General features: G+C 60.5%; 1 protein-coding gene across 2 annotated transcripts in view; it reads left to right on the forward strand.

Annotated features, from left to right (window-relative positions):
* The window catches only part of KCNIP1 (potassium voltage-gated channel interacting protein 1), a 238,002-nt gene that overhangs the window by 74,568 nt on the left and 135,696 nt on the right, over positions 1-27,738 (forward strand). Inside the window, exon 1 of one of the 2 annotated variants that reach the window (XM_028528011.2) lies at positions 3,943-4,480. The exons of the other annotated variant lie outside the window; for it this stretch is intronic. Coding sequence (XP_028383812.1) covers positions 4,420-4,480 — 61 coding nt within the window. The 5' untranslated portion in view covers positions 3,943-4,419. Of the gene's footprint in view, positions 1-3,942; positions 4,481-27,738 lie in introns of those variants that run through there. 2 annotated transcript variants of the gene reach the window in all.

The following is a 27,738-nucleotide window of genomic DNA, read 5'->3' on the forward strand; positions in this document are numbered from 1 at the left end:
ACCTGGCCACTGCTCACAGTGACACCGCCATCCACCGAAAGTGAGGCTGGGGCTTAGAAAGGGTACTCAGCAGACCCCAAGTCACACAGCTATGAAGGGGCAAAATTGGGATTTGAACCCAGATTCAGCCCCCACCCCCCCCCAGACCCAGGCCCTTAATCTGACACTGCTTCCTCCGAGTGTCAGGGGACACACGGAGACCTTCCCTGGCTCACAAGGGTGGGAGGAAACGCGCCGGAGGGAGCCGAGAGGCAGGAGGAGAGACTGAGGGACCAACGCAGCTGCGCGTTGCATAATCACAGAGCAGCACGTGCGTGCTGGAACGGGATCCCTGCGGGTCCCTGACCGCCTCAGCCCTGCCTCCCTGCACAGCCTCCCCGGGGGGCCCTAAGGGCTCCTACAGGGGGGTGCTCATGATAGAGGGAAGGGAGGGCCTTGCCTCCCGTGACTCCCCAGGGCATGGGCAGGTGCTGGGGGTGTGTATCAGCCTGCTCGGGTGCTGGTCCAAAATGCCGCAGGCTTCAATGACAGACGTGTATTTTCCCACGGTTCTGGGCACTGCAAGTGTCCAGGTTGGTGTCTGGTGAGGGCTCTGCCCCCGGGTTGCAGACGGCTACCCCTCCTTCCTCCTGTGTGCTTGCCAGGCCTGTCCTCGTCATGTGTGGGGGACCAGGGGCGCCTCTCTGGTATCTGTCCTTACAGGAACATTAAGGACACTAGTCCCCACCCTCACAACCTCATTGAACCTTAATTACTTTTTCAGAGGCCCCTTCTCCAACCATAGCCACACCGGGGGTAGGGCCTCAACCTGCAAGTTGGGGGGCGGTGGGGGACACAAACGTTCAGTCTCCGAGTGGATGAGCTGGGGACCGAGTGTGAGCTCCCCCACCTACTGGATTAGGAGGAGCCACGGCCATGGAAGCCCAGGTGGAACGGGGCTGGCAAGGTTGCGTCAGCGAGTACGCCGTGCTGGGGGCGGCGGGTCACGTGGCCCCTGCAGCCAGGTGACTGGGGGGAGGCTCCCTGTCTCCGCACTCGGTTCTCTGCTCTGTCACAAGCCCCCAAGAGACAGGGAGTGGGCCTGCTGTCTTCTTCTCTCTTGTCCTTCACGCTTAATGTGCATTCCTCCTTGGGTGCTTTCTTCATGCACATCCCGCAGGTGATGGGTGCTGCGTCCTACGTAGCACGTGCCTGTTCATCTGTAGAGGACACCTGCCACCCAGGGCATCGTCGGGAACAAATGAGCTATCGTGTGTGTGAATATTTGGTACGTGGTTGGTGTATGAGTGAATGAATGTTTGTTGAATGAATACATCTTCACTTGGGAGAATGCGCTTCTTCCTCAGAAGGGCAAGGGTGATCTGGTCATCGTCAGTTTTCACTCGCCAACTGGGTCACTGAGCAAAGAAAATCCATTCATTCATTCATTCATTCGTTGGTTCGTTCAGCACTGACTGACTGTGCCCCTGTCGGAAACCAGGGGTTAAGCAGACAGCGTAGAGCTAGATCAGCAACGGTCCCTGCTCTTTGGGGACGCACCATGCAGAGGGACGGACAGACAAGGAAAGGGGCAAGGTGTGCTCTGATGCGGGGGAGCCCCTCCTTCTGCAGGAACCCCAAGGCGGACACAAACTAGGGGGTCAGAGGGATTTCTGAAGGAAATGACACCCGAAGCACATCTTCAAGGATGAGCAGCAGGTCGCCCGATGGAAAAGGCTGAGGGACATTCAAGGCGGAGGGTCCAGCAGGCACAAAGGCCCCGAGGCACATCTGGGCAGAGCGAAGGTCTGTGTGGCCGGAACCCCCAGGAGAGCGCCAGGGAGCAGGGGACGGGTAGACGGAGCCAGGCCGCCGAAGGCCTCTCAGTGTGTGTGTAAGCAGTTCGGACCTTCTCTTGGTGGCTTCGCTTTACTCCCTCCCGCTGCTCGGAGGCCGCCAGCGGTGGACTTCCGGAGGCCCCCGGCTCTCTCTGCTCTGTGAAGAGGAGCATTCGTCTGCACCTGCCTCGGAGGGCGCTGGGGAGGACGGGATGAGAGAGAGCGGCATCTGAGCCTTTTCCAGACTCCCGAGGGTGGGCTCCAGGCAGCGTGGAGATGATGGGGGCCCGAGGGTGGAGGGGCGTGGCGCTCCCTCCGGTGATCTGAGACGGCTGGGCGGCACCACCCTCGCCCCAGCGAAGACGCCTTCTCTGTCCCTTGACTCCTGGCCATCCTCATGGGTCCTCTCAAGTGACCTGTGGCCTCGGCCGCACCCCTCCCTTCTTCCCCCGCAGGGGTGGGCAGAGGGAGGCGGGGGCCGGCCCCTTCCAACCTTCTGTCATCCAGAATTGCAGGCCTCCTGGATCAGGCAGCGGAGTGCTGGCAGTTAGGAGAGCTGAAGCTTTTTTTCACTCTGGTGGCACCCAGAGGTGCTCTCCCAGGGACTCCATGGCCCCTACATCCTCATCTGCCAGCAGGAGGTGGTGGCAGAGCCTGGGACTCCAAATCCTAGTCCCGCATTTGCCTGGGTCACTTCGGGCAAATGCCTTAGCCTCAGTTTCTCTCTACAGTGATGATTAGACTTCATCTGCCTAACTCGCAGGGCGGGGGTCACGTGGGGGTCACGTGGGTCACACAGCAATGGGCGGTGCCACCAAAAGGGGTGGATGTTTGCGGTTCCCTCGTACACGAAACAGGACGCTCTTGGACTTGAGGAAGCGTTACGTGCCTCATAGGCAGAGAAAGTCACTCAGGTCCTTCTCCAAGTCGCAGGACACTGGTGCCCCTGAAAGGGCAGCTAGTGGGCTGGATGAGGGGAGGCAGCCCCTGAGGGTCGCTGCACCCTTGGGGAGTGACTTCGTGCCTGTGCGGCTGTGAGCCTGCATGCATGGGTGACTGGGCTGCCTTTTGCGCTGACTCTGGGTGCACCTCCGGGCCTGGGCGCCTGCGGCTCATGTGGGGCCCTGTGGATGCGCCCGTGGGTGTATTGTGGGTGTGTGAGTCTGTGTGCACCGCAGCAGCGCCTGCGTGGGCTGGCGGGACCCTGTGACCATGTGTGTGCAATTCTAAGGCCACATGTGGCAGGACCCCGTGAGCTGCAGACTCGGTGTATAGTGAGGACCCAGGCAGCTCCCATTTGGGGGAGGGGTGGCTGCTCCTCAGGCTGCCAGGAAGTGAGCCTTGCATTCCAGCATCTCAGGGGGCTGAGGAGAACCCACAGGAGTGGACCCCAACTTTGCCCCTTTGCACCAGAAGCTGAAACTGGGGTTCTGGTCTGTGCGATGTGGAGTGAGGACCCACAGCAGGCAGACTGCTTCCTAAATTCAGCACGAACCCCAAGTCTGCCCCAAAGCTGACGCTGATCAGTCTGGGTGGGGGGAGGAGAGTGGAGGAGGGAGCGAGGCACGAAAGAAACAGCAAGAAGAGAAAGCAAGGGCCCAGAGGGGTGCAGGACTCTTCTGCTGTCCCCAGCTCTCTGTCACTGGAAGGTGGCCCTGGCCTTGGAGGGGCGGGAGGGCCCCTCCTCCACCACAGCCCAGTCGGATGTAGGTTTTTCACCCCTCCCTGGCGGGGCACACTTTTCCCTTCCGCCCTGTGAATCCAGGCAGCGAATGAAGTAAGGTTTCCCTTGCAGTCGAGTAAAATAATGCAGCGCGTACACATTGATCCCAGAAGCAATCGGCTGCCCCCTGAATCCCACCCGTGAGCCAGGTGCTTGGGCCGGGCCTGGAGCGCAGCCTCTGGGAGTCTGCACACTCCTCCCACCCGGCGTGAAGGGGCGTGGGCAGCAGCGGGTCCCTGGCGCCCCGCTGGAGCCCCTGGCGGCCCGGCCCCGCCCCGCCCCGCCCCCCTGAGGTTACCCACCCACCGGGTGCTCTCTGCGTGGCTCAGGCTTGCCGCCAGCGGGCGGGCAGCGGGCGGGCGGGCAGGCGGGCAGGCGGGCAGGCGGCGCGCGGCTCTGCTCCGCGCGGTCCCGGCTCTGTTCATTCATGATTGGTACTCGGCCCCCGGAGACCCAGCCGGAGCGCCGGGAGGGGAGCCGAGCGTGCGGCGGCAGGAGGGGCGGGCGGAGCGAGGCTCCCGCACCGCACACAGCGCTGGCTCCGTAGCCTCGGCCGGCCGGGCGGGCGGGCGTCCGCCCCGTGTCCAGCTCCAGGCAGGCTCCCAGGCACTGTCGCCGGCCCTTGGCGAAGGAAGCAGCCAGGCCGGGGTCCGAGGGCTCTCGGGGAGCCGCTGGCCCTGTGAGTCAGTGCATGTGCAGGGCTGAAGACGAAAAGAAAGGGCTCCCCAGAGCCGGCCCCACGCTCGCTGAATACCAAGCTGCAAGCGGGCTGCTGGGCGCTCTGTTCCCCCTCCAGTTCGGAGTGGAGGGTCCACACTGATCTCTTTCCAGGGGAGGGGAGGGCCAGGGCCCGGGGTCCCAACTCCAGTCTCGGCTGCCATGGGGGCCGTCATGGGCACCTTCTCTTCTCTGCAAACCAAACAAAGGCGACCCTCGAAAGGTAAGATGCCTCCTTCTTCCTTTTGTTCCCCTGGCTGGGTTTGGGGGTGCTCAACGCGGAGCTGGGGTCTGCCACCCGACTCCCTTGGCCCAGACGCCCCCCTCCATTGGGAGCAGGTCCACGCTCCTGCATCCAGAGGAGTAAGAAGCCGGCGGGAGAATTGGTGTGAACAGCCGTGAAGGCACAGAGGAGGGCGCCAGAGTGGGGGGCGGGCGCCTGCTTCCTGGGTGATGGGCACCAGGACCCTCCTCCTGGGGAAACCCCTGGGAGCAGCAGGAAGGGGCAGATGCACGGTCGGAGGGGAGGACTGGGTGGTTGAGGGTTGGGGTAAAGTGTCGGGAGGCTCTTCCCCTTCCCACGCCGGCAGGTGACTGTGTGACTCCGGGCACCCAGCGAGGGTGCTCACACACTCCCCACTCCTCCGGCTGCGATGCCGCTGCAGACCTGGGAGCCCGTCGCTAGGGGAGGGCGCTCAGCCCGCCCGCCCCGGAAACCCTCTGCAAGCCAAAAGGAATCAGCCGCTGCCAGGTGCTGCCCCCCCCCCCCCCACCGGGGCTCGCATCCTGGTGCCTCAGGGAGTCTTTAGCAGTCAGGGCATCGCACGGGGGTGCTGCCGTGCCCTGGGAGCCGCTGGGAGCCGCGGCACTGCCAGGGTGTGGCGGGAAGCTGAGCGTCCACCGAGGACTAGAAAGCACCATGTCCCGGAGCCCCTCCTGCCCGGCCCCTGGGCCACAGCTGCCTTCCCCAGCCGAGACACGCTCTCTGTCCCCAGCGGGGCCGTCGTCAGGCGGGTCCGGGTGAAGTTGGGACAGACGTGTGTTGTGCCAGCGGGGACTGGGCCGGCCTCGCATCCATCCAGCAGTTAGGAAGTTGGTGGTTGGCAGACAGAGACCGGATACCGTTAGGAAGAAGACAATGGTGGTTTCGGTTTGGTGTTCTGTCTCGCTCAACTCCTGTCGTGGGTGGTCAGGGGGGTTTCAGTAACCTGACACTGACAAGTTCAAGTTCGACAGTGGAAGCCCAGGTTCTGGCGTGAATCCCTCCCTCCATGGCCTCAGGCAAGGCCCTTCGCCCCTTATGCTAGTGATCAGGTGTGTTAGGATAATAGCGCACCCCAGGGTGCACCCCAAGAGGCTTCTCTTAGGGCTTCTGTTGGTCTCGCTGGATGTGTTAGGGGAGTCCGCCTCACAGAGCCCCTCCCCGCCAGTGGCCTGTGCTCGCTGGGTCCAGGCATGTGGCCTAGCCCCCGGAAACATCAGGCCGGCTGCCCCCTGAGGGCTGAGGTCTCTGGGGAAAGGTCGTCGGGGACGAAGCGGGGCTGGGGTCCACAGTCTAGAACAAGGAAGAGGCTTCGGCCCATTTGTCCGGCCGAACCGCACGTCCTCCCGGCAGGGAAGGGCCTGGCTGCCCTCTCAGCCGTCCTAGGCAGGACCAACAGGTCCGCGAGCCTTGGCCTTGACTGATACTCAGAACACCCCCGATACTGCTCGACTGGGGGCGAGGTTCAGCCCCGAATCTCCATCCCCCCTCTCATCACCTGTCTATCTGACTCCCACGCATCTCACAGGCCAGCGGACCGTGGGGACAAGGATCTCAGGTGTTTTGAATCATTTTCTATGCCTGTGGCACTTTGGGGAGGCAGCTCCGTAGGTTGCAGAGTCTGGGTGTGAGTCCCCCCCCCTCTGTCACCTCACACAAGTCCCTTCACCTCTTCTCGAAGCCTCAGTTTTCTTATCCACAAATTGAATGAGAAGACTACCGCCAGGCAGGAGACCGGGGGTGTGGGGCAGGGGAGGGAGGGAGGGCCCTCACAGACCGCTGGCTGCAGCCACCAGGGGCCCAGAAGGGCTTGCTGAGCGGATGTGAAGATCAAACGGATGATGGATATGGAGCTGGGCAAAGACTTAGAGCTCAGACGTGGCTGTTCTAGCATTCTCTTCTCCCACACAAAACTGCACGGTACCCCGACTGCATCCCCGCAGGCTTCCCAGGGGCCAAGGCTCTTTGCTTCTCCCTCCCGGGATTCTAAGAAAGAGGACAGAGGGCCCCGGCATGCACTGAGCTCCTACTGTGTGCCGGACACAGTGCCGGGGGCTTCATCTGTGGGTGCGCTCACATTCAGCTCTCGCAAGCCGCTGGAGCCCCGAGCGGCCCGCCCCCGCCGCGCAAAGCCCTGCTGCCCGGCCGGCCATGAGCTCCCGGGCATTTGCCCTGTAGTAGCAGAGGCCGACTTTCCCGTCTCGCCCTCTGGAAAACTAATGTGCCGAAGACCCTTCCTGCAGAGAGGCAGGCGGCTTGGAGACTGGCCGGGAGACGAGAGTCCCCCTCCCTTGGGGACCTCAGTTTCCCCTTTATGGAAGGAGGTAGTGACATCAGGCATTTCCTCAGGTTTTTCACCCAGGCCTCAGATCTGCGGGGTTTTATTGCTGATGCTCTCGCCAGAGCTGCAGCTGTGATGGCTGAGACAGCGGGCTCAGATCTAATGCGATGCAGTCGGAGAGAGTGGAAGAGATGTGCCTCTCAGTGGTCGGTCCCCCGGGGGGTTCAAATCCAGGCTCTGTCACTTCCTAGCCGTCTGACGAAGGCTCATTTTCCTCCACCGTAAAACAGGGACGGTAGTAGTCACCGTCTGGTAGCGGCGTGGTGTGTGGATTTCAAGGATGACAACACAAGCCAGTTCCTAGGCCAAGCTCTGCTACATAATAAGTGGTCAGCAAATTTTAGCCGCTGTGGAATTCATGGCTCTCCCGTGTGGGGCTTCCAAATGCCTGGAGTGAGGCCATCCTGCAAGTGGTCAGTGCCTCTGGGTGTCCGGGAAGCTCGTTCCTGGAGTGCCCGTCCAGCCCTGCCGAGGTGACCAGGACCCCGAACCCCGTTGCCGCAGCCCCTCCCGACTTCTGCTACTGCTGCTGGCCCTGAACACATTCCGGCCTGCTCCATAAATACCCTGCATGTTTTGAAAACAGGATTTTGTAACACTCGTACGTTTTTCAAGTGGAGCAAAAGCTGTATGTGATTAGTGCTGGGAGAGGGGTGCGCCTGCCCACCCTGGGCATTCAGGGAGAGCGTCCTGAAGGCAGCAGAAACCCGAAGTAAGCGGAGAGCCACATCACCGAAGAAGGGCATTCCGGCATGTTCTCTGTCTGCATTTGGGGTCTCTGCCTTCCATGAAGGCGGTGAAAGCCCTGCTTTGGGGGACGCAGCCTCTGCACCCTAGTCCCAGGCAGAATTTCCGACTCCAGTAGTTTTGCATGTGCTTGGCACACCAAGGACGGTGCTCTGGGCTCGGGTGGGCTAGTGGGAAGGGTTGGGGTGTCAGAGTCCCCAGAGGAGGAAGTGCAGCTGTGGCAGCTGGGTCTGTGGTGGGGGGGGCAAGATCATTAAGGGAGAACATCACTAGGAAGACCCCTCCCTGGGAAATAGCCCCACGTGGCAGCGGGGGCTGGGCCATCCCCCACGACTGAATGAAGCATTCAGTACCTTCTGGGAGGGCAGAGCGTGGGATCTCCAGAATGCTCATCGAATAGACAAGCAAACAAAATCCCACGGCTATTAAATGCCTTTCTAAGGCCACACGGCCAGTTAGAGACAAATGCGGGACCGGTCCCCTGGCCCCTAGACCAGGGGGCGCCCGGCGAGGCTGGCTTTGGGGCCTGTTGGTGGGGCAGCACGTTCAGCTAGGAGCGATCTGGGAGGCCAGCAAGAGGCAGCGAAGCGGAGAGAAGCCATTGCCCTGCTGTGACAGGGTCCCGGCCTCCGGTGACACGGGGCAGGCCACCTCCCCTCGGAAATGTGGCTTTCCTTCTGTGCGAAAGAGGCGTACTGGTTTGCGGAGGCACCTCGCCTCCAGCGTTGTCTGCTGCTGCGTCCCCGTCCACCCCTTTCACTCCATTTCATCCCTTCCCCACCCCCACCTCCCTTTCCAACAGTTAAAATTCTGCCCGCATTCCAAGACTTCACTCAGCTGTTTCCACATTCTGGAAGGCTTCCCCAGGCCCCAGAGAAAAGTGACTCCTTCCATCTAAATGCCTAAATCTTTCAGGACGTATTTCTCCTGACTCTCAAGTCCTGCTGTGAGTTGTGCTGGTGCAACGGACGGTGGTTTTAATCCTCGTTTCACCCCAGAGTGTCGGCTGCTTGGGGCGGGGGGGGGGGGGGGGGTGGGCTTGTCTGAATCGTCATTCACAGCCCGCGGCTCGGCACCTTGCATGCAGTAGGCACTCAATACATCTTTTCTGGGAGGAATTATGAATAATGGGATGGTTGGCTGCTCTCTGTTTTTTTTTTCCTTTAATTGCAGACCCTGCAGGAAAAGTTAGTACCCCCCTGGAATTCCAGTTACCCGCCGTCTGCCTGGAAAGAATTCTGTTCTCTGGTCGGCTGGCTTTGAATTGGCTTTGTCTCCGAAATGTTCTGAGTCTGTTTACCGTTCAGCCGGGGAATGCTGATACCAGGGCGCCTAGTCCCCAGCCACCCCCCCCCACACCCCACGACGGTCACAAAAGTAGCCCACGCCCAGGGCCCGGCACAGTGCTGGCCTCTCAGTCCCAGAAGAAATTCAGGGGAGCTCCAGGCGAAGGGGAAGCGGGAGGCGGGGGAGGCAGAGACGGAAGTGAAGAGGCTGCTGCCTAAAACCAGTGCAGGTCCTCCTCCCAGCGCCTGGAAAGCCACCGAGAGACTCAGGCCTGTGTGCATACCCAGAGGGCTTTGCTCGGCGAATGCTCTGTACGTGCACGAGGGAGCAAGGGCGTGGAAAAGTGAGTGATGGAGTGAATGGGGAGATCAATAAACGTCGTGTGAAGTGTGTGATGGCAGGAGTGATGGGGGAAGAGTGTATGAATGAGTGACTGTGTGCATAATTTAACAAGGAGTGAAGTCCTCGACAGGCTGCAGTAAAAGACTTGTGTTTGCTTGGAGAGCATTAGTGGTCATGCTCCCAAATCTTGGCCACAAGCCCCTCTGCTCCCCGCCCCGCCCCACAACCAGGAGACGGGGAAGGAGTCGGGCGTAGAGGAAGCCCCGGTACAGCTCATTGTGAACTTACATCCAGCAGGTACTTCTTAGAAAGCTGGAAATTATAGATTCAGTCAAGAAGAATCCTGCTGACGTGTTGAATACCAGCAGACACGGAGTGTCTCTGGGGGAAGGTGGGAAGATGGGAAAGGGTCTCTAAGCTTTCACTCTTTAGTGGAGTCATTAAAAAAAAACTAAAGTGACCTGGCTGGTGTGGCTCAGTGGATTGAGCACTGGCCTGCAAACCAAAGGGTTGCTGGTTCGATTCCCAGTCAGGGCACATGCCCGGGTTGTGGGCCAGGTCCCCAGTAGGGGGCGTGTGAGAGGCAACCACACATTGAGATTTCTCTCCTTTTCTTCCTCCCTCCCCCTCTCTAAAAATAAATACATAAAATCTTCTTAAAAAACAAACTACAGTGAGGACTGACTCCGAAAGGCCACCTGGCATTCCAGGGTCAGGTGCACCTTGTCGGGGTGGGATGCAGAGCCTGTGTGTCTGCCCGCCCCTCCATCTGCTCACTAAGCCGCCCCTTCCAAGTCCTTGCACCGGGTTCCCCGATGTGATCTCCGCTCAAGGTCCACTCCGGCCACCCCACGCTCCCTCCACCTCTCCCTCTGTATTCGCCCGGGGAACTCCTGCACATCCTTCAAGAGCTCATTTAGTATCCCCCCCACACACACACCCCTGCCCCCCACTCCTGTTGGCGGAACCCCCTCGCGCCACCCCCCTCCCGCTCCAGTCTTGCACGTGGCGTGTTTGTGGGTTCACCCGGTTCTCTCTCTGACTGGCTCTGAGAGACTGGGTCTTACTGCAGGGCCTCTGCACGGCCTGACCCTGGGCCCAGATTTGAGGGTGTCGTCTGTGTCGGCGGAAGTAAGGGTGACCGGCCCGGGGTGGGGTCCACGGGCGGCCCAGAGCAGTGCAGGAATGCGGCGGCGCAGGGAAGTCCGGGTCTGTGGGCGGGGAGAGGCACCGCCCAATTCTGCGATGACCCTGGAGCTGAAGCCCCTCCCCCTTCATCGGGCAGAGAGGGAGCAGTGCTTCGGAGAGAGAGACAGGGAGAGGGTCAGGGAGAGGGAGTGTCACACTCGACCTGAGAGTTCCGGAACCTTCAGAGGAACTTGACTTATCTGTAAATGCTTCGCCTCTCTCCCGGTAGCATCTTAAATAGGTCACCTTCAGGGAGTTGTCGTGGTCAGCTGGGATGTGCTAGCTGGCTGTGCACGGGCCACGGGAGCAGGGCTTTGGATTCATTGTAACGGAAGGCCCCCTGGGGCGGGCAGTGGGGGGAATGAATGGAACCACATTCCATCAGGGACCTAGGACCAGGACTGCGCAACAGCTACAACCCCTTTAGTTAAAGGAAGAGGCTTGGATCCCCACTCTGGCTCTGTGACTTAGCTGCACCTCCCTCTGAACCTCAGTCTCCTCCTCTGTAAAGTGGGGACAATGACAGTGTCTCCCTCATGGGGCCGTGGGAGGGCTCAAGGAGGGAGTGAGCGCATCTCACTCACGGTGAGATGGTTTTAGCAGCTCGGGGTCGCACTGGCTTCGCTGCAGCCTCTTGTCCATCCAGGGGCAGGTCCCTTTCTCCTCCGTTGCCCCATCTGTACGGCGCTTCTTGCAGTCCCTCCCAATCTCTGTCCTTCGAACTGTGGCCTCCGATCCCCTCTCTCTCAGACCCAGAGCCACCAGGACCCTGAGCAGCTTCTCTGGTGACTCCTAGGGGGCGCCGACAGCTTCAGACGACAGAAGACATTCCCATCGGTGGGGCAGGAACATGTGGGTCATCGTCCAATAACAGTGATAATAACACTAATACCAATAACGACGACGACAGTTGACACCGATCGGGCTGCTTCTCCGTGCCAGGCACCTGGCTCTGCCCTTCTCCTGTGTCAACCCCTTCCTGGCCCCGGGGGACAGACCCCGCTCCAGTTCCCACTCTGCAGATGAGGACACTGAGGCTCTAAGAAGCAGCCTCAGCCAGGGTCGCACAGCTCGTGGGGAGCAGTGCCTGCTTCCGGCTGAGCCCAGGACCTGGGCAGTTGCACACCACACCTGCCCCCTGCCACCCGCCCCAGCCCGGCCTGGAGGAGGAGCAGCCGAAACAGGGCGCGCGGAGGCTGGGGAGAAGGCCTTCAGGGACAGACGGAAGCTCCTCCTTTGCCGCCGGACCCCCCAGCCAACTGCGGGCCTTGAGCAAGGAAGGGGCTTCTGGCCCCACCTCCAAGCAGCCCCGGGTCTGTTTCCACTTTATCTGACACTGCAAGGGCCCGGGTATGAAGTGATTGAGGGCAGAAGGCCAATTAGCAAACTCATTAATATGATTAAACATCTATCTTCTGCTCCGCTCATTCATGGGAACCAAATTTTCCTCCCTTCGTTACAGCCGTCGTTGCCTGTCAGGGGAGGGTCGAGCGCTGAACTATCTCCACGTGGGTTAGAGCCTCCAGCCTTGGGACTCAGCCACCGGATTTGGTCAATGTTTTCCCGTGGCCCAGAGGGGCGGGGAGGGGCCAGGCGGCCGATGAGGTGTCATCACTGGGAAGGAAACAAACCCAGGAACCTGCTGGCGCATCTGCCTCCTGCTCTCTCATGAGTTCCCTTCATCCTTAGCCACATGCCAGCCTAAATCTGTATCACACAGATGCATGTGCGGTGGCGGATGTGGGCAGGTACCCTTAGACCCAGATGTGAAAACAAACTCTGCATGGCGTTGGCTGTGGGACCTCAGGCGGGCCACCGAGCCTCTGCGAGCCTTCCTTTCCACAGCCAGAAGATAGGACGTTGGTAGTGAGTTCCTCCAAGGCTGTCATGAGGATTAAATGCAATAGTGCACGTAAGATACAGCGGTCGGATCATGGCGAGAATGCCACAGAGGTGAGTTTTTACCCTCTGGAGCCGTGTTGCTCGAGGTGTGATCCTGAGACCCGCGGCCTTGGCCTCGCCTGGGGCTGGTTGAAAATGCAGTCTCCAGCTGCCTGCATGTGTATATTGTTATAAGAGATATATATATTTGTATAAGATTCTATATCAAGCTGGGAGGGACTTTTGAAGGCTTCTGGTTCAAGTTTCGTCTTACAGATAACGAAACAGTCCAGAGAAGGCGAGCGGTTCGTCCAGTCACACAGCCTGAGTGTCAGACCTGGGGTCTGAACCCCAAGCTTCCCCAGCCCCGCTGGTCGTCATATGAATTGCTGCAAAGTCAGATTTCTCTGGACTAGCATTTCTGCAATTGACATGTTCTGTCCCTTCCCTTCCCTTCCCTTCCCTCCCTTCCTCCCTTCCTGCCTTCCTTTCCTTTGTTTCCTTCCTTTCTTCCTTCCTCCCTTCCCTTTTTTCTTTTTTAAAACCAGAAGAACAGGACTACGTATGCCTGTTACATTTTAATTTATGTAGGAAACCCTGACTCCTGATTCTGCAGCCATCCCCTTACCCCTCCGAGTTCTGAAGGTGTAACAAGTAGGCTTTCTGGGCCTTCATCTAAGTTGCTTCTAAGACCACAGACCAGGACAGGGTGCGGGGTGGACCAGAGACCTCTCTCCACAGGGGACCCCGCTGGCGGTGCTCAGAAAGGCAGAGCAGGCTGGCGGCCCGGTTCATGTGCAGAGCCTTTCTGTGTGGGGAACTTGAAGCCGGGAGAGCTGACAGAAGTTAGTGGGAGTCTAGCGGACAAAGGGAGCTCGGGAAGCATGAAAGTCAATGCCTTTCCACGGGGCCTCGGAGACCCTCTTTGTAGGAAAACGAACAGTCCTTCTGATTACTGTAGATAGTGCCCTGCCCTGAGCAGGGAGCTGGGCCCGGGGCTCGACTGGAGGATAGAAGTCGGGGAGAGAGGGGAGCGTTGCCGGAGGAGAAGGGGTTCCGGTGTCTGAGAGCCTTCCACCTCCCGCACCCTGCCACCTACCGACTTCGCCTCCTCCCGTTTTTCCAGGGGCCCTGGGCCGGCCGCATTGTCATTCTCACTCGGCCAACTGGGGAGCTGAGGCTCAGGGAGGTGCTTTGAGTGCCTAGAGATTAAAGAGCAAGGGTTGAAGCATGGCTGATCCCAGGGCCCCCACCTCACGGCCCCCTCCTCCAGCCGGAGGGCAGGTCAGGACCAGCAGGCGTCCGGTCCCCAAGACCAGGCCGCTCCACTGCTGCTAGCTGCCAAGCTCTCGGGACACAGACCTGACAGCCGCCAGGGGCCTCCTCCTGGCACCACCAGCCCCTCACTCACACCGGCCCTGGGTCCAGAGGGGGAGGAGGCCTCTGGTGGCTGCCAGGGGAGGGTCCCCAAGGCCCCGCAGCACCCAGCTCACTGGGAGTCAGTGTAGAGGCCCTCACGTGTGGCCGGGCCCAGTGATCACATTGCACACTCAGCAGGGACCTCTTAGAGAGGCTTCCCTGCTCACACAGCCCCGGGGGCAGGGGCAGCTGGGGGCGCCCACCCGTCCTTCCCGTCCTCCTTCACTCTGGGTGGGGCCAGCACCACCCTGGTTGGGACTCCGGGCACCAAAGGCCCTGAGGCTGCACGGTGGAGCCTTCACCCCCACAGCCCCACCCGCTGCTGCTCAGACGATTCAAAACAGAAACAGTGAAGCGAGTCCAAGACGTCTGTCGAAATCTGGAGTTTTGCCATGATGACTACTTTGCTGGGTTTTTTAAAAATGTACTTCCACAACACATTGGGGTGGGGTTTTTTTTTTTTCATGATTTTTGATGCTTCTCCTTGGGCGGTGCTTTGGCCATCTCTTGAATGTGCCTTTCGGGGCATTTCCACGTCAGAGTTGGAACCGGCCAGGAAAAAGAAAAACACGGGTTTTTCCAAGTAGGCGTGTTGAACACCTACTGTGCGCCAGGCTGTGTGCAAGGTGTCGGCAAACAGAACAACAATCACGACATATTTTTAAAGATCTTAGCGTAATAGGAAAAAAAGCACAGTCAGAAGAAAGGACAGTTGTACAGGGCAGTGCAGCTGGCTCCCAGCTGTGAGTATGCAGAGCACCGAGTTCAGTCTTGTACTATTGTTGATTCATTATCGTTTTATTTTCCATGCACGCAACCGCAAACCTATTTTTGCCACCCTGTATGGCACTTTGTGCCAAGTGCTATCCTGAGTGCTTCTGATACATTCATTGAATCCTCATAATGACCTATGGGGTCGGTGCAATGATTGCCCCCATCTAGGGGTGAGATCTCATACCGCGAGAAGTGAGCTTTCACCCCCCTCCCCCCATTCTCCAGGCCAGGAAACTGGAGCTGGGGAGGAAGCGACCTGCCCAAGGCCCCCCACGTGGCCGGCGGGAGAACCGGGATTCACGCCAGCCCTGACTGACAGAGGCTCCCTGTTGTTTGATGCGCTCCCAGAGTGCGTGCTAACCAAGGAGGGGCGGGAAGACCTGGGCCTAGAGATGGAGTATTGGATTCTGTCCTGACCTTGTCGGGGCACCCTGTCACTCCCCACTTCCCGTTACATCCGCCCACCCCCCCCTCTTGTGCCCCCTCCCTTGCATCTCTGATTCTTCCTGGCCGTCCAGAATGGCCACACTCCACGTCGCGTAGCTCATGCTGCAGCCAAGCCAGGCTCTTGTCTGGATGCCCTAAGGAAGAAGCTGCTGGAGGGGCCAGTTGTGTAGGACACTGTGCCGGGGTTCGAACCCGGAGGGTTTGACGCCAGGGCCTGCAGGCTTAGCCACCAGGCTGGGCTGTGTCCGGCACCTCACTGTCCTGAGCTGCAGATTGTGCCACACTGTGGGGGGGGGGGGGGACAGGATGCTCAGGGCAGGGACAGAGCATCTCTGCCTGAGGGAGGCGGCAGCATCGGAATCTGAGGACACAGCTGGGCTGGGCCCAAGCAGGAGTGCAGGTCAGGGGCGCTCCGGGCAGAAGGAGCGGCCCGAGCAGCCAGCAAGAAGTAGATAGCAAGGAAGGAGAAGGGATAAAAAGAGAAACAGCAGTGCCGTTTCACCCTTTGGTGACTGGAGGGTGTCAGTGGAAAGGCAGCCGTTAGAAATGAGGGGGGGCGGAGTGGGGGCGGAGACCAGTCAGGCCGCCCGCACTCGGGAAGGTGGCAGAGGGCCCCAGGGACGTGGGGGAGAGCCAGGGCGAGGAAAGGGAGGAGGAACCGGGACCAGGTCTGTCCCCTTTCACCCCTGCTCTGTCTCCTCAGAAGTCTCCCGGGGACCCCGGCAGCCCACACCCCTTGCGCCCCCTCCCCTCCCGGGGCACTCGCGGTGTGTGGGGCGTGGTTTAGCGGTCCACTGCCTGGAGTCGCCCCACGGTCTCTCCCTGTGCACCGGCCCTGACACACCAGTCAGACACATGGACCCCAGAGACCGGGGCCTTTCCTCCTGCTCCCCTGAGCTCCTCCGAGGAGCCCGGCACAGCTCAGGCACGTGGTTGCTACTCGGTGCCTTGGCGTGACGTCTCCCAGAGACGCACGAGCACGTGGGGTTCCCCGATTAAGATGAATGCAGCAAGGAGACTTGGGCGCAGCTTGGAGCCCCCCGCCCCCACAGCACATCCACAGGGTCTGAAAACCCACGAGTGTGGGTTTAGTGCAAAACATAGCACCTTGGAGGCTGTTGCATAGCAGCTCAGAATTGCTGGAGGGAGAGAGAAAGGTGTGAAGTATCAAAGGCCAGTCCTAGCTCAGCTTTCAGAGCTGTGTGTTGAAGCCGATTGTTCAACCCCTCTCCGCACATCAGTTTCTTCCTCTCTTAAACAGCAACAATCATCGTGCCAGCCACTCCCTGGATTGTTGCCAGGATTAAGTGAGATAACGCCGCTGGAAGTGTTGGGTAAACGAAAGCAACGTGTGAGCGTGGGTAGCAACGTGTAGCTGATAACGACCATAATGGCAGGAGTGATTTCCATGGGCATGGTGTGGAGCTCAGGGATGAAGGTGGGGAGGAAGATGGTGCTGGCGGCGGCAGCAGCCATGGTGATGGTGACGGGGGGTAGGTGGCATCGGTGGTGATGACCGTCGTAGGGATGATGTTGACAATGGTGGAAGCGGTGGCAACGGTGACCATAGTAGTGGTGTCCACGGTGGTAACAGTGCTGTGGAGGCCCGGTGATGTTAGTGGTGACGTGGTTATCATGGTGGGGATGGCGGTGACCGTAGGGTGGCGGTGACGGTGGTGACAGGAGGGGTGAGGCTGGCACTGGTGGTGTTGGCGATAGTGACGTTGGTGGTCGCGGTGGCGGTGGCGGTGGACTTGAGCCCTTTGTCCAATCTGTCTTCCCCGGCCAGGCTGCGAGGAAGGGTTTCCGACCCCTAGAATCTGAATTCCCCCGGGTGGATTTGTCTGCGGTGGGGAAGGAAGAACAAGACAAATCAGCTCACCCTCTAGAGTTCTCCTCTTACCCGTGGCGGCTGCGTTCAGAAACCATTTTACCCAGCTGCCTTCTTGACGCTGGCACCCCCAGCACGCCGCAGTGCCAGGCGTGGCCACAGTCAGATTTCAATGGTATTTGTGGGGTGACAGGACAAGCTCCAGAAGGAAACCGACAGTGCTGTTGTGCGAACTCACCAGAGTTCGGCGTTCCGCCCCGGTTCTGTGCTGGCCGGGCACAGAGAACAGGGGAGAAGACACCTCCCACCGGCTGCTTGCGGGGCCGTGGGGGGGCCTCCCTCCTCAGAGCCTGCCCTCTGTGCAGCAGGCAGGAGAGGCAGGCCCCGCCCCTGGAGGCAGTCTTCTGTTCTTCAGGCAGTAAGTCCCTCCTCCCCACCCCCCACCCCCGGTTCCCCATCCTGGGAGAGAGCACAGAAGGGGCCTCAGGTTCCGTGCCTCCACGGCCCACCCACTACTACCCTGGGCAAGCGAGAGGCACCCACAGGGCCCCTGTTTGCGGCGGGAAGGGAGTGATCACACGCTGACATGGTAGGGCCTGGTGGCTTTCAGGGGCTGGCACCGAGTCGGGGCCCAATACATGGAGGTAGTTCTGAACGTCGGTAGCATTTATTCTCACTCGATGGTAGAGAGAGTAATGTAATAAGCGGTAAATAATGCCAGACCCCGGCCTTCGCTCGTGCCTGTCTTTGGTGGGACACGTGTGGTGTGAGTCCCCAGGTCCTGGAACTGTGCACCTGTCCGATGGCGGGGTGGCGGGGGTCCCCTGAATGGGTCGCACATTGTCGGTGGGTTTGTTAAGAAAGATGCAATGGCCTGTAGGCAACATGCCATTCTGTTGAACAAGGAATAAGATTTGAAAACCGAATGGTCTCCGATTTACACCCCCACCCTGTCCTGTTTCTCATTGGCTGTTAGGGAAGTTGCTAGGTGAACCTCAGTTTCTTTGTGTGTCCTGTGAGGTTGACAACACTGAGCACATCGGCTCCTGGGGAGGAGTGGGGAGAAGGCAGTGTAAATGGAGCCGGGGTGGGGGTGGGGGTGGGAGTGGGGGTGGGGGTGGGGTCCTCTCCCGTCAGTGCAAGACCAGGGGCAATGGAACGAACCGAGTGGTTTGGGGATTAGAGCTGCCCGCAGCCTTTATCTGTCTCTGGAGCTGGCGCATTGTTCCCCGGAACCCAGGAACAAAATCCAGAAGGGGACGAAGGGCGGGAGGGACGGGTCCTAAGAGAATGTCACGTGTGGGATGCAGGTCGCCAGCTGCCCGGCCACGGCAAGCTCTCTGTGCCAGGAGACGTCAGGGTGGTGCCACGTTCACCATCGCGGTTGCTGCTGTGGTGTAAGGTGTGTGTGTGTGGGTGGGTGGGACCCAGCAGAGAGGACAGCTCAGCACAGACACGGGGTGGGCGACAGCGCAGAGGGATGGCCAGAACTCGGGGTGCTGTTGTTCAAGGGCGCCGGTGGAAATGAAGCCAGGCTGCCCAGTGTTACACGACTTCCGTCTGAGCTGCCCGGGAAGCATGGCCCCCACCCCCCACCCACCCCCAGTGCTCTCGTGTGTCAGCGGGCAGCAGCCAGGCTGCACGACCGACCTGCGTGGCTCCTCGCAGCCCAGACCCCCGCCTCACCCAGAGGTGCTCCCCGCGATGATGGTGGAGGTGAAACGCACAGATGCCGGAGCCAGGCCGCCCTGGTCTGGACCCGGGCTCTGCCTGTCTTGAGCTGCGTGATCTTGGGTGAGTCCCCTGCTCTCTCTGAGCATCGTTTCCTTTTCGGGTCAAGTAGGGGTGAGAGCTAGGACAGCCGTGAAGACTAACTGAACATGTTCATGCAAACCAGCTGCTCCATAATAGGTGCTCATTTCAGAATTAACAACAGTTAACCTCAGGCCATCGGCTTGACAAATACGGGTCCCTCTGCCACCGCAGCCCCAGCCCTTAGCGTAGGTGTGGCCGTTCCCGGCATGTGCTGTCACCCCCTCACCCATTCCCCAGGGAAGACGTTGGTCATCCATCACTTCCCTTCTGCGCTGGAAGGTGACCTCAGAATCCTTCTTAATGCAGCACCCCAGGCTGTCGCTGCTAACGGACTGCAGTTGGCCTGGAAGGTGGACGCAGTCCCTGTGCATCCCCGTCCGATCCGGTTCACGTCTGCTGCTCCCGCTGTGCAGCCCAGGGTTTGTCTTCAGCCACTTTTGTGACTTTGTTTCTCTCTCTCTCTTTCCCTCTGTGTGTGTGTGTGTGTGTGTGTGTGTGTATGCACTTAAACTGCTGTTCCAGGCTGCAAGAGCATTCCAGCCGCTTGTTGTTGGTTCATGTGTTCCTATCTCCATCCTCTCACAATCGCTGCCTGTGGGGCCTTGGGACCCGCGAGTACCAGCAGCTCCTGTCCGGGAGGAGGGTGCAGGGAACCGATCTCGTTAGAACTGGGGAAAATAGAAGGGGTGCACAGGGCTCACCGCCGGCTGCTGTTAGGAGTGGCCCCAGAGGTGGTGGCTGAATGAGCACCCGAAGTCTCAGGCCAGTGGACACTCCATGGGTGATGGCTGGAACCTCCCAGAGGTAGGCCCAGAGTAGAACCCCTCGTTTTTTCGGGTAACGCTGGCTGCCGTGGCACATGGACCCCCGTGTTTCAGCAGTCTAACCCAGACACCTTTCTGTATCCTGCACACACCTGGCTGACGCAGGCGCTCCCCTGGGCGAGCAGCTTTCTCCCCTGTGGCCGCCCAGTGTCCTTGTCACTCTTGTCACTGCACCCACCCTGGGGCCTCCTCTGCATCCCGGTGAAGCTGGTGGAGATAGCACGTGGTCTCATAACCGCCGTGCCCCGGCGGTGACAAACGTCTTCACTGGGGCTCAGGTTTCATTGGAGAGAGTATATTCCTAACCGCCCCCTCAAATTCAAGGGCAGGAGGGAGGCAGCAGATGGGGTGCGTGGTGGCCCGGCAGCAACTCTATACTCGAGGGGCAGCACAAGACGGTGAAGACCACAGCCAGGCCTGCGGTCGACGGCCATCCTGGGGGTCCCTGAGTCATCGGGGTGGGGTCCCGCCTGGTGAGGGCGCTGAGCCCCAGTGCTGCTGTGCGCTGGCCTCGGGCATGGAGGCGGCCGCTCAGGACCTGGGGCTTGGCCGGCAGGGCTCAAACAAACCTGCCTGGAGGTGCTGCCCGAACCAGGGACGCGGCCCGTCTGCACCCGCCGCGTCCCTCCGAGGGAGAGCCCGGCGCCGTTAAATATTCCAGCGGTTCCCCCAGTTTCAGGGATGATTCTAGGTTTCCCCGGGAGACTCTCCTATCACAACCTGCCTCCCAGGCTGCACGGCCTCCAGGGGGCGCAGTGCAGGTCGGACGCCACCAGCAGTGCCGTTCCTCAGGCAGTTCGTTCCCCGTGCGGTTCAGAGTCCGGTCTCCTCATCCGAGCTAACGGGAGTGTTCTCCCGACGGATGGGCCCCTTCCCCTTCCCGGAGAGCAGGCAAAGTCAGGCTTCTGAGCTCCCACAGCTGGGCGGGGGGGGGGCAGAGGCTGGGGAACGCGCCAAGGGAAGCGCCACCCTGTGAGGTCCCTGGGAAGCAGCCAGCGGCCTCCTCTGGGCACGCTCCTGCCTGGTCGTGAGAGGCTGCTGGCTGCCCGTGAACGGGTGGGGGCCACAGGCACAGCCCCTTCGGCCTGGGTCTCTTCCCAGGCTGCATGGGGGGGGGCACATCCCGGCAGCTTCTCTCTGATCTCTGTGAGGAAGGAGACAGGAAGGAGAGGAGTTCAAAAGCAAAAACCCCACGCTCCGTTTTCCCTCCAAAGCACACCTCGTGAGCCTCGTCGGTACAGCCACGGGAACAAAGGAATTCTGGTGCTTTGATGGTCCTGTCTGTGGCCGTTGTCGAAATGAGTCTGATGCTCGCCAGTGCCGCAGAAGGAATTCTAATTGCATCGGAAGACCCGAGGCAACCGAGTAAACTGATTAGCTGCTTGCTCTGAGTTGATAGATTTTTGTTCCCCCCCTGGGGCATAAATGGGGCTGAGGGAGATGATGGCAGAAGCCCCCTGGCCGGGGACCCTCTGGGATGGGACCGTGTACGTCCGGGAGGCCAGCCACGACGGCACAGACCGGTGTCGCCGGAGGGACAGCCTGCGGGTGCCCACCTGCTGCTGGGGTGGGCGTCGGGGCTCCCTCGGGCCGGGGACTGCGCTCCGGTCCCGGGCCGGGCTCACTTGGACTCGACAAGTGTCCTCCAAGCAGGCGGACAGAGCTCGGGCTTTTGGGGGAGGGGGTGCTCCCTTGGGAAGCCCTCCCCAAGAAAGCCAAAGCGTTCTGCCCGGCATGATCATTGCATGGATAATTACGCGATCCAGGGCCTGCCGGAGAGCTCTGGGCCGGTGCCAGAGCAGAGAGGCAGGGCTCCGGGACTGCAGCCGGCGGCGACTGCTGCTCAGAGCCGCGATTGAGAGAAGAGGGTGAGCCGTTGGCTTCCCGAGAACCCTAGCTGGCGCGCGGGGCCGGGACTTGGTGAGCGTCAGGCTGAGCGAGATGGGGAGCGGATGAGTCCTCTCTTCCTCTGCGCACCCTCTTCTGGGAGGCGTCCCTAGAGTTCCGACAGAGCCCTCCGTGTCCCCCTTCCACGTGCCGCCTCCCCGCAACAGCCCATCCCCTCCAAGGGCCCCACGACACCAAGCTCCGCGGCACCCACGTCGCCCTGTGAGCCGCAGCCATGCACCTCCAAGTGCACGGTGGGCGCCTGCTTTGGGGGCTTCCTGCAGTGTGTTGCACCCCGAACCGAGCTGCACCCCCTGACCTCGGGCTGCCCCTTCAGTGGGCAGCACTCCCCGCTCCCTGATCAGGCCCCCCACTGGAGACCCAAGAGTCCGTCTGACCTTCTCCTCCCCCATCCGCACGCCACCCAGGGCCAGGTCCCGTCCTTTCCACGGCAGACTGGTCTCTTTCATTCCGCCCCACCGCCCGTCCCCCGGGCTCCGCCCAGGCACGGGTTCTGAGGTCACCTCTGGCTTCCCCATCGAGGCTCCTTGCTGGCCTCTCCACCTCCACCCTCACCCCCTGAGACCACCCTCCCCCTGCCCCCAGAGCCTTCTTTCGTCACGTGACTCTGGTTGTCTCTTCCCCCACCGGCGCCCTCAGTGGCTTCCGGTCACTCTTGGTGCCGCTCTTACCCCTTTGGGCCCTGCTCCGGGCCCTTCCCGATCTGCCCGGCCTGCCACGGCCACGGTCGTGCCGCACTGGTGCCACCCAATGCCAGTGGGTGCCGCTGGGCGCGTCCCAGTCCTTCGAGCGTGGCTTTGCCGTGTCGGGACACGGAAGTGTGGGGTGGAAGAGCGTCAAGGGTGTGTTCCAGGCTCCGGGGCCGGACTCTGGCTCTGCCTCTCCCATCCCCCACGTGCTAGCTGTGCGGCCTTGGCCAAGTCCCCCGCCTGAGCGCCCAGTTCCTCCAGTTTCCCGTCTAGAATGTAGCAGTAATAGTAGCAAAGGGCCCTGCCCCTGGGGTTGTCAGCAGGATCAACACTCATACAAATAATTCGCATAAAGCACTCAGAACACAGTCAGTGCGTGGTAACTGTCTTATCAGATGCTTGCCGCTTTCAGCGCCCCCATGCTCTCACTGTACAAAGGAAGAAACCGAGGTCCTGGCAGGGGAAGGGCCCGGCCCAGCCGCCCCGGAGCCTGACATCTGAACCCCAGCCTGTGCAAGAGGGATTGCTCCCCTGTGAAGTCCCTGCGTTTGAGGGGCGGATGGGGTGGGGAGAGCCATGCAGCCCCGTGTGGCCCAGGTTGAACACGTCAGGAGGCATCGGACCGCAGGGCAGTTGGGCAGGAGTGGGCTCCCGTCCACGGTGGGGGGACTTGTTCCTGTGAGGCCCTCCCGAACTCAGTGTCAGGCTCCCCATTTGCCAGGTCCCTGCTGTGGGAAGGGCCCAGCATCGGTGGGAAGGGCCTGAGCCTGGGGAGGCGGGCCGGCCTGACCAGGGCAGCCACGGGGGTCCCTGCCCGGGTCCCATCTCTGGCCTCCGAGGGGCCCGTCCCAGAGGGGCTGAGCCTGGACTCTGAAAGCTGCCCGGACCCAGAGCCTGACTGTAGCACTTTACAGCTGCGTGACCTCAGACAAGTGACCAAACCTCCTGAGATTCAGCTTCCTCCTCTGTATAATGGGGGCTCCCAGTCCCAGCTGCCTCCCAGGGTTGCCATGAAGAGAAAGGAAATAACCCGCAGGCAAGCCCCCTTGGTGGTGCCTGAGACGCAGCGGAGGCTCCACAGGCCCCGGGTGGTGGGGCCGCCCGAGCCCGCCAGGGGCTGCAGAGCCGAGTGTCTGCACGGAGCCCGTGAGCACTGCCGCCCCGGGCCGCGGAGGCAGGAAGCCCTCCGCACAGACCCCGCACAGATCTTCCTCGACTGGCAGTTCTCCCTCGAGTTAATTTGGGAGCCTTGACCTTTTCTGCCTGTGTGTCTCTGACTCAGACTGCAGCAGCGCGGTGCCAGCCAAATGTGGCAACCAGCCCCCTTCCTCGGCAACCGAGAGAGAGGCAGGCGTGTTCTGGAAGCTTCTCCCGAGGCGGGAGCGGGGCGCGCCATCTGACAACCTAGGGTACTCGTGGTCGAAGGGAGGCAGGCATTCAGCTATTGCCTCTCCGCCATTTCCCTGGGCAGGGGTGCGGGTGTTCGTTCAAGTGTGGGGGCTGTGCCTCCCAGCCTGCGTCCCGGGCTCCTCGGCCTCACCCCTGCACAGGGCTGTGCTGGTCCCCAGGGAAACGGGGCTGCCGAGAGTGCCAGAGCCACCAGGCCCCCCCACTGGGGGACACGTCTCTGCACTTTGGGGAGTAATTCCACCTTACGACCCCCTTGGAATTTCCACCAGTCTCACTCTCCTGTGCCCAGCGTGGTCCGGCACGTTCACCTACAGCTGGGTTCACACCACTGGGTTCTGCACTCTCTAGCTGTGTGCCCCTGCCATGCACGTGTCCCCCTGCTGGGGACTCGGTTTCCTCACTTGTAGAAGCCAGTTGATACGTGTGACTGTGAAGGGAGAACTGTGTCCGAGGTGCCTGGAACCAGCCTGTAGCACGTGCTCAGTAAGTCAGCTGTGCCGGCGCCGTCAGCCTGACATGTTAGCCTCCTGTTGTCAGAGGAAGAAAGGGGAACCCAGAGTGTCCAGGGACACGCTCGGGGGGATTCGAACCCAGCCTGCTGGGATCCATCCAAGCCCTGGGCTTCCCTGCTCGTCCCGGGCTGTGTTGGGCCGTCACTGAGGGGTTCATTCATCCTTCTGCATGTCACATACGGGCTGCACCCAGCTTCTACCCCCCTTTAATGGAGCTCTGCCCTTCTGGGCCTTGAGGATATGCTGGTCTTGGGGAGTTGCCATGGAAACCCAGGTGGTAACATCTGGGAGGGGAAAACTGAGACAGTGTCGTCTGCTTTCAGCCTTGTATCTACACCCTTTGCCGGACTAGCCCCTTCCCATCCTCTGGCATCACCTCCTCCAAGAAGCCCTCCTCCATGCCACGGCCAGCTCAGGTGACCCTCCTCTTGCTCCAGGACACCTCTGATTACCACAGCCCAGCCCGGAGCTCCAGGCCGTGGCACTCCAGGTCAGAGAGCCTGGCGTACAGCGGGAGTTAAATAAAGCGGTGCCTCTCCTGCCTTCTTGGCTAATGTTCCAAGTCATTGCCGGTGAGATTTGAGGCAACGGAACGAGTGAGTCTTTACCAAGCTGTGTCAGTCCAAGGCAGGGGCGCTGGCCCGGGAGAAACGGCATGCACCGGCATCAGAGAGGCCTGGCCGAGAAACCCTGACCGGGTCCCGTGGCTTCTGTAGGACATTGGAAAAGGCACTGTGCCTCCCAGAGGCTCTGTGAGCTCACCCTTGGAATGAGGCCACAGACGTTGTGAGGACCCAGCATGAGGGCAGCCGCTCAGAACTGCTGCAGGACCAGGCAGCTGAGCTTGACATTGGCCTCCAGCTGTTCAGGAACGACCCAGAGACCCATCACTGGTGGTCGTTATGATCTTGCAAAAACGTCCACCTGAAAAAGCGGAGGAAGGATGGAATCCATTTTTGGCAGCAGCAAAAGCAAACTTGTTTGCAGGGCAGTGGTGAGGAAGTACTGGCGTGTCCTTCCTGGCGTGGCCTCGGCCCCCAGTGAGGCAGTGGGGACAGCAGGTGGGGTCTTCCCTGCAGAGACCCCCACGGTGGGGCCAGAATACTATTTCTGGCAGAATGGCCTCTAGACCTAACACCTTGACTTTCTTGAGAGCCTCTGAATTACCAATGATCTTTTAATAAATTCCTTCCCGCATAAACCAACTAGAGTGGATACTGCAGTTTGCAACCAGGGCCCCCGACCGACAGCCCCATCCACACACGGTGGAGTGATGGCGCCCAGGTGGGTTTGGACAGGACCCTGTGGGAAGGCAGCGGGAGCTCTGGGCTGTCAGCAGGGCCAGGTGAGGAGGCAGCACCAAAGAGGGTCTCAGGGAATGTAAAGAGGAGCATTGCTATGCTGACGGCTCTTTGGAAGCCCTCGCCTTCCACATCAGCACCGGTAGGCTCTCGCGCACACGCGTGGAGTAACCCGGGGAGGCTGTCAGCAGGCAGTTTTGCTTCGGAGGTCCGGTCTGCGCACTGGGCCCTCGCCTTCCCAACGCAGCCGGCGCACTCATGCACGCCAGGCTAGGCCGATGCTGGTGGGCCGGAGACCACCGGTGAGGCGGTGAGGCGGCGAGGTTCCTGCGGCCCTCGGGCCTCAGGCAAAATGTCGCATGTTATGCAAGCGCCAACTTCAGCCTCGTGAAATAATGAGATCAAACCCGCTCCTGGCAAGTCCGCCACCAATAATTATTGCTATCTTTGGTAATACCCGTGCTCGGGCGCCAGGAGCTTCCCGTCTCATCATTAGCATGCTTTGTCACGCCACTCCTGCCCCTAATGAGGACGTTTTTGTAATTTGCTTTGTTGAAGAAACAGGATTGGCTCCTTTACCCCCACAATAGCCTGATAGCAACGTGGTTTGCTATTTTTACCTCTGATTCACCCCAGGGTGCGGCAACAGTGTGTGAGGCCCCGAAGCAGCCCCCGCCCCCCAACCCAGGGGGGCGCATCCCTGGAAACAGCCAGCCTGGCCTTTGGAATCTTTCTTCAGCCCTTGTGAACTCCCAAGTCCTGGCCCTATCTCTTTTCAGACCCAACTCACACTCTTCTCCGTTGTCTCCTGGCCTCAGACCACTCTTAACTCCCTTAACTACTCCCTCTCTCTCTGCCAAGACTTTCTACAGGCAGTTCCCAAGCTTGAAACGCCCTCTTATCCATCTAGCCAACTCCTCCATGGCCTTCAAAACCCGTGTCTTGAGTCACCTCCTCCAGGAAGTCTTCCTTGACCCTCCTTTTTTCTCCTCCTCAGGCTGACCTAAATCTTAGAGATTAGTGCTTCCTTTTAAAATTTTTCCTTGGCTTATAGTCTACAGTAAACTCAGACCACAGACTTGGGCATACAATAAATGTCACTTTCTTTCTTGTTTGGTAACCAAACTCAATTTCAACGTCAGCCCCCATTCTTGCGAAGTGAAAGGAACAAAATATTAGTCAACTTCGGGCCCCCATCCCCTTCTCTGGAGTTGCATTTCCGTGTCAGGCAGTTTACTGCTCGGGCAGGGGTCCCAAAGCATGGAGCAGGGTCAAGGGCACGTGGTCTCAGTCTTCTGTCTGGGCTGGCATCGCCCAGATGTCCTTGACCTGTCTGGCTGGAGAGCACAGGCCCATGCCGAACCCTGGTGTGTCCTCCTCATCTGAGCCTCAAGGCCTCTTGAGTCCAGTTCCCTCCCCCACCTCCCCTTCCCTCCCTTCCTCCTTCCCTCCCCACTTCCTCCCTCCCTTCCCTCCCCTCCTCCCTCCCTTCCTCCCTGCCTTCCCTTCCCTTCCTCTCTCTCTGGCCCCAGGATATATCGGGCTTTCTGGGATGCGGTCCTCCGACACCACCTCGGACCTGTTGCATGGACACCATCTTCCTGCACAAATCACTGCCACCCTCTCCTGCCACCCTAGGGAGTGACGCAGCTGGAGGGGAGGGTCACAGTCCCCTTTCAGGTGACCGCGGACGGACACCTAGTGTTCCTTCCCTGCGGTCCTCCTCCTCCTCCTCACCCCAGTGCAGGCAGGTCTCCAGCCAGGCAGGGCGGAGGTGGGGAGGCAGGGGTCTCTCCGACAAGCACGCAGGCTCCCATGGGCGCTCTCGCCCCGGAGTCCTCTGACGCCCTGGGCCTCGACACTCAGAGACCCCGGGCCACCCAAGGCCTCTTCTGTCACCGCTGCAGGTCTTCGCCTGCGGCTGTCAACGTCTGTTCCGAGGCTAGAAGGCAAGTAGCGCCTCTCTGTTCTCTGCCTTCCGGAGGCGGCCGGTGCCGACCCCTCCCTGCCCCCGGATCGGGGAGGGGTCCCTGGGTGTTGAGAATACCAAGGACAGAGAACACACCGTGTCCTCTGGGAGCTCAGAGACGGGAGGGGCCGCACCTGCCTGGTCTCCACATGCCGAGCCCAGGCACGGAGTAGGGGTTAACACATGCCAACATTTGCGGGCACTTCCGGCGATAGGCATTCCGCACCTATCTCACACTGCCACCAGCAGGCACTGGGTTTATCCCAATTCTGCAGGCAAAGAAACATGCAGAGAGGGCTGGGCAGTTTGCCCGAGGCCACGCTGCCGGGGTCCACAGCCCCCACAGGCGGCCCAAGAGTCTGGAGCCCCAACCCCTGGGCCTCCTGCCTCATGCGCCCAGCGCTTGGCCCGGTGCCTGGGCCTTGTAGGGGCCCAGCACAGGGAACTCTGCTCTGTAATTTCCTGGTGGGGTGACATCGGACCAGCAGCTTACCCCCGTAAGCCTCACTTGCCCCCTCTGTGAAACGGGGGTAC

Source organism: Phyllostomus discolor, chromosome 13 (genome assembly GCF_004126475.2).
Source record: "Phyllostomus discolor isolate MPI-MPIP mPhyDis1 chromosome 13, mPhyDis1.pri.v3, whole genome shotgun sequence".
Classification (NCBI taxonomy): domain Eukaryota; kingdom Metazoa; phylum Chordata; class Mammalia; order Chiroptera; family Phyllostomidae; genus Phyllostomus; species Phyllostomus discolor.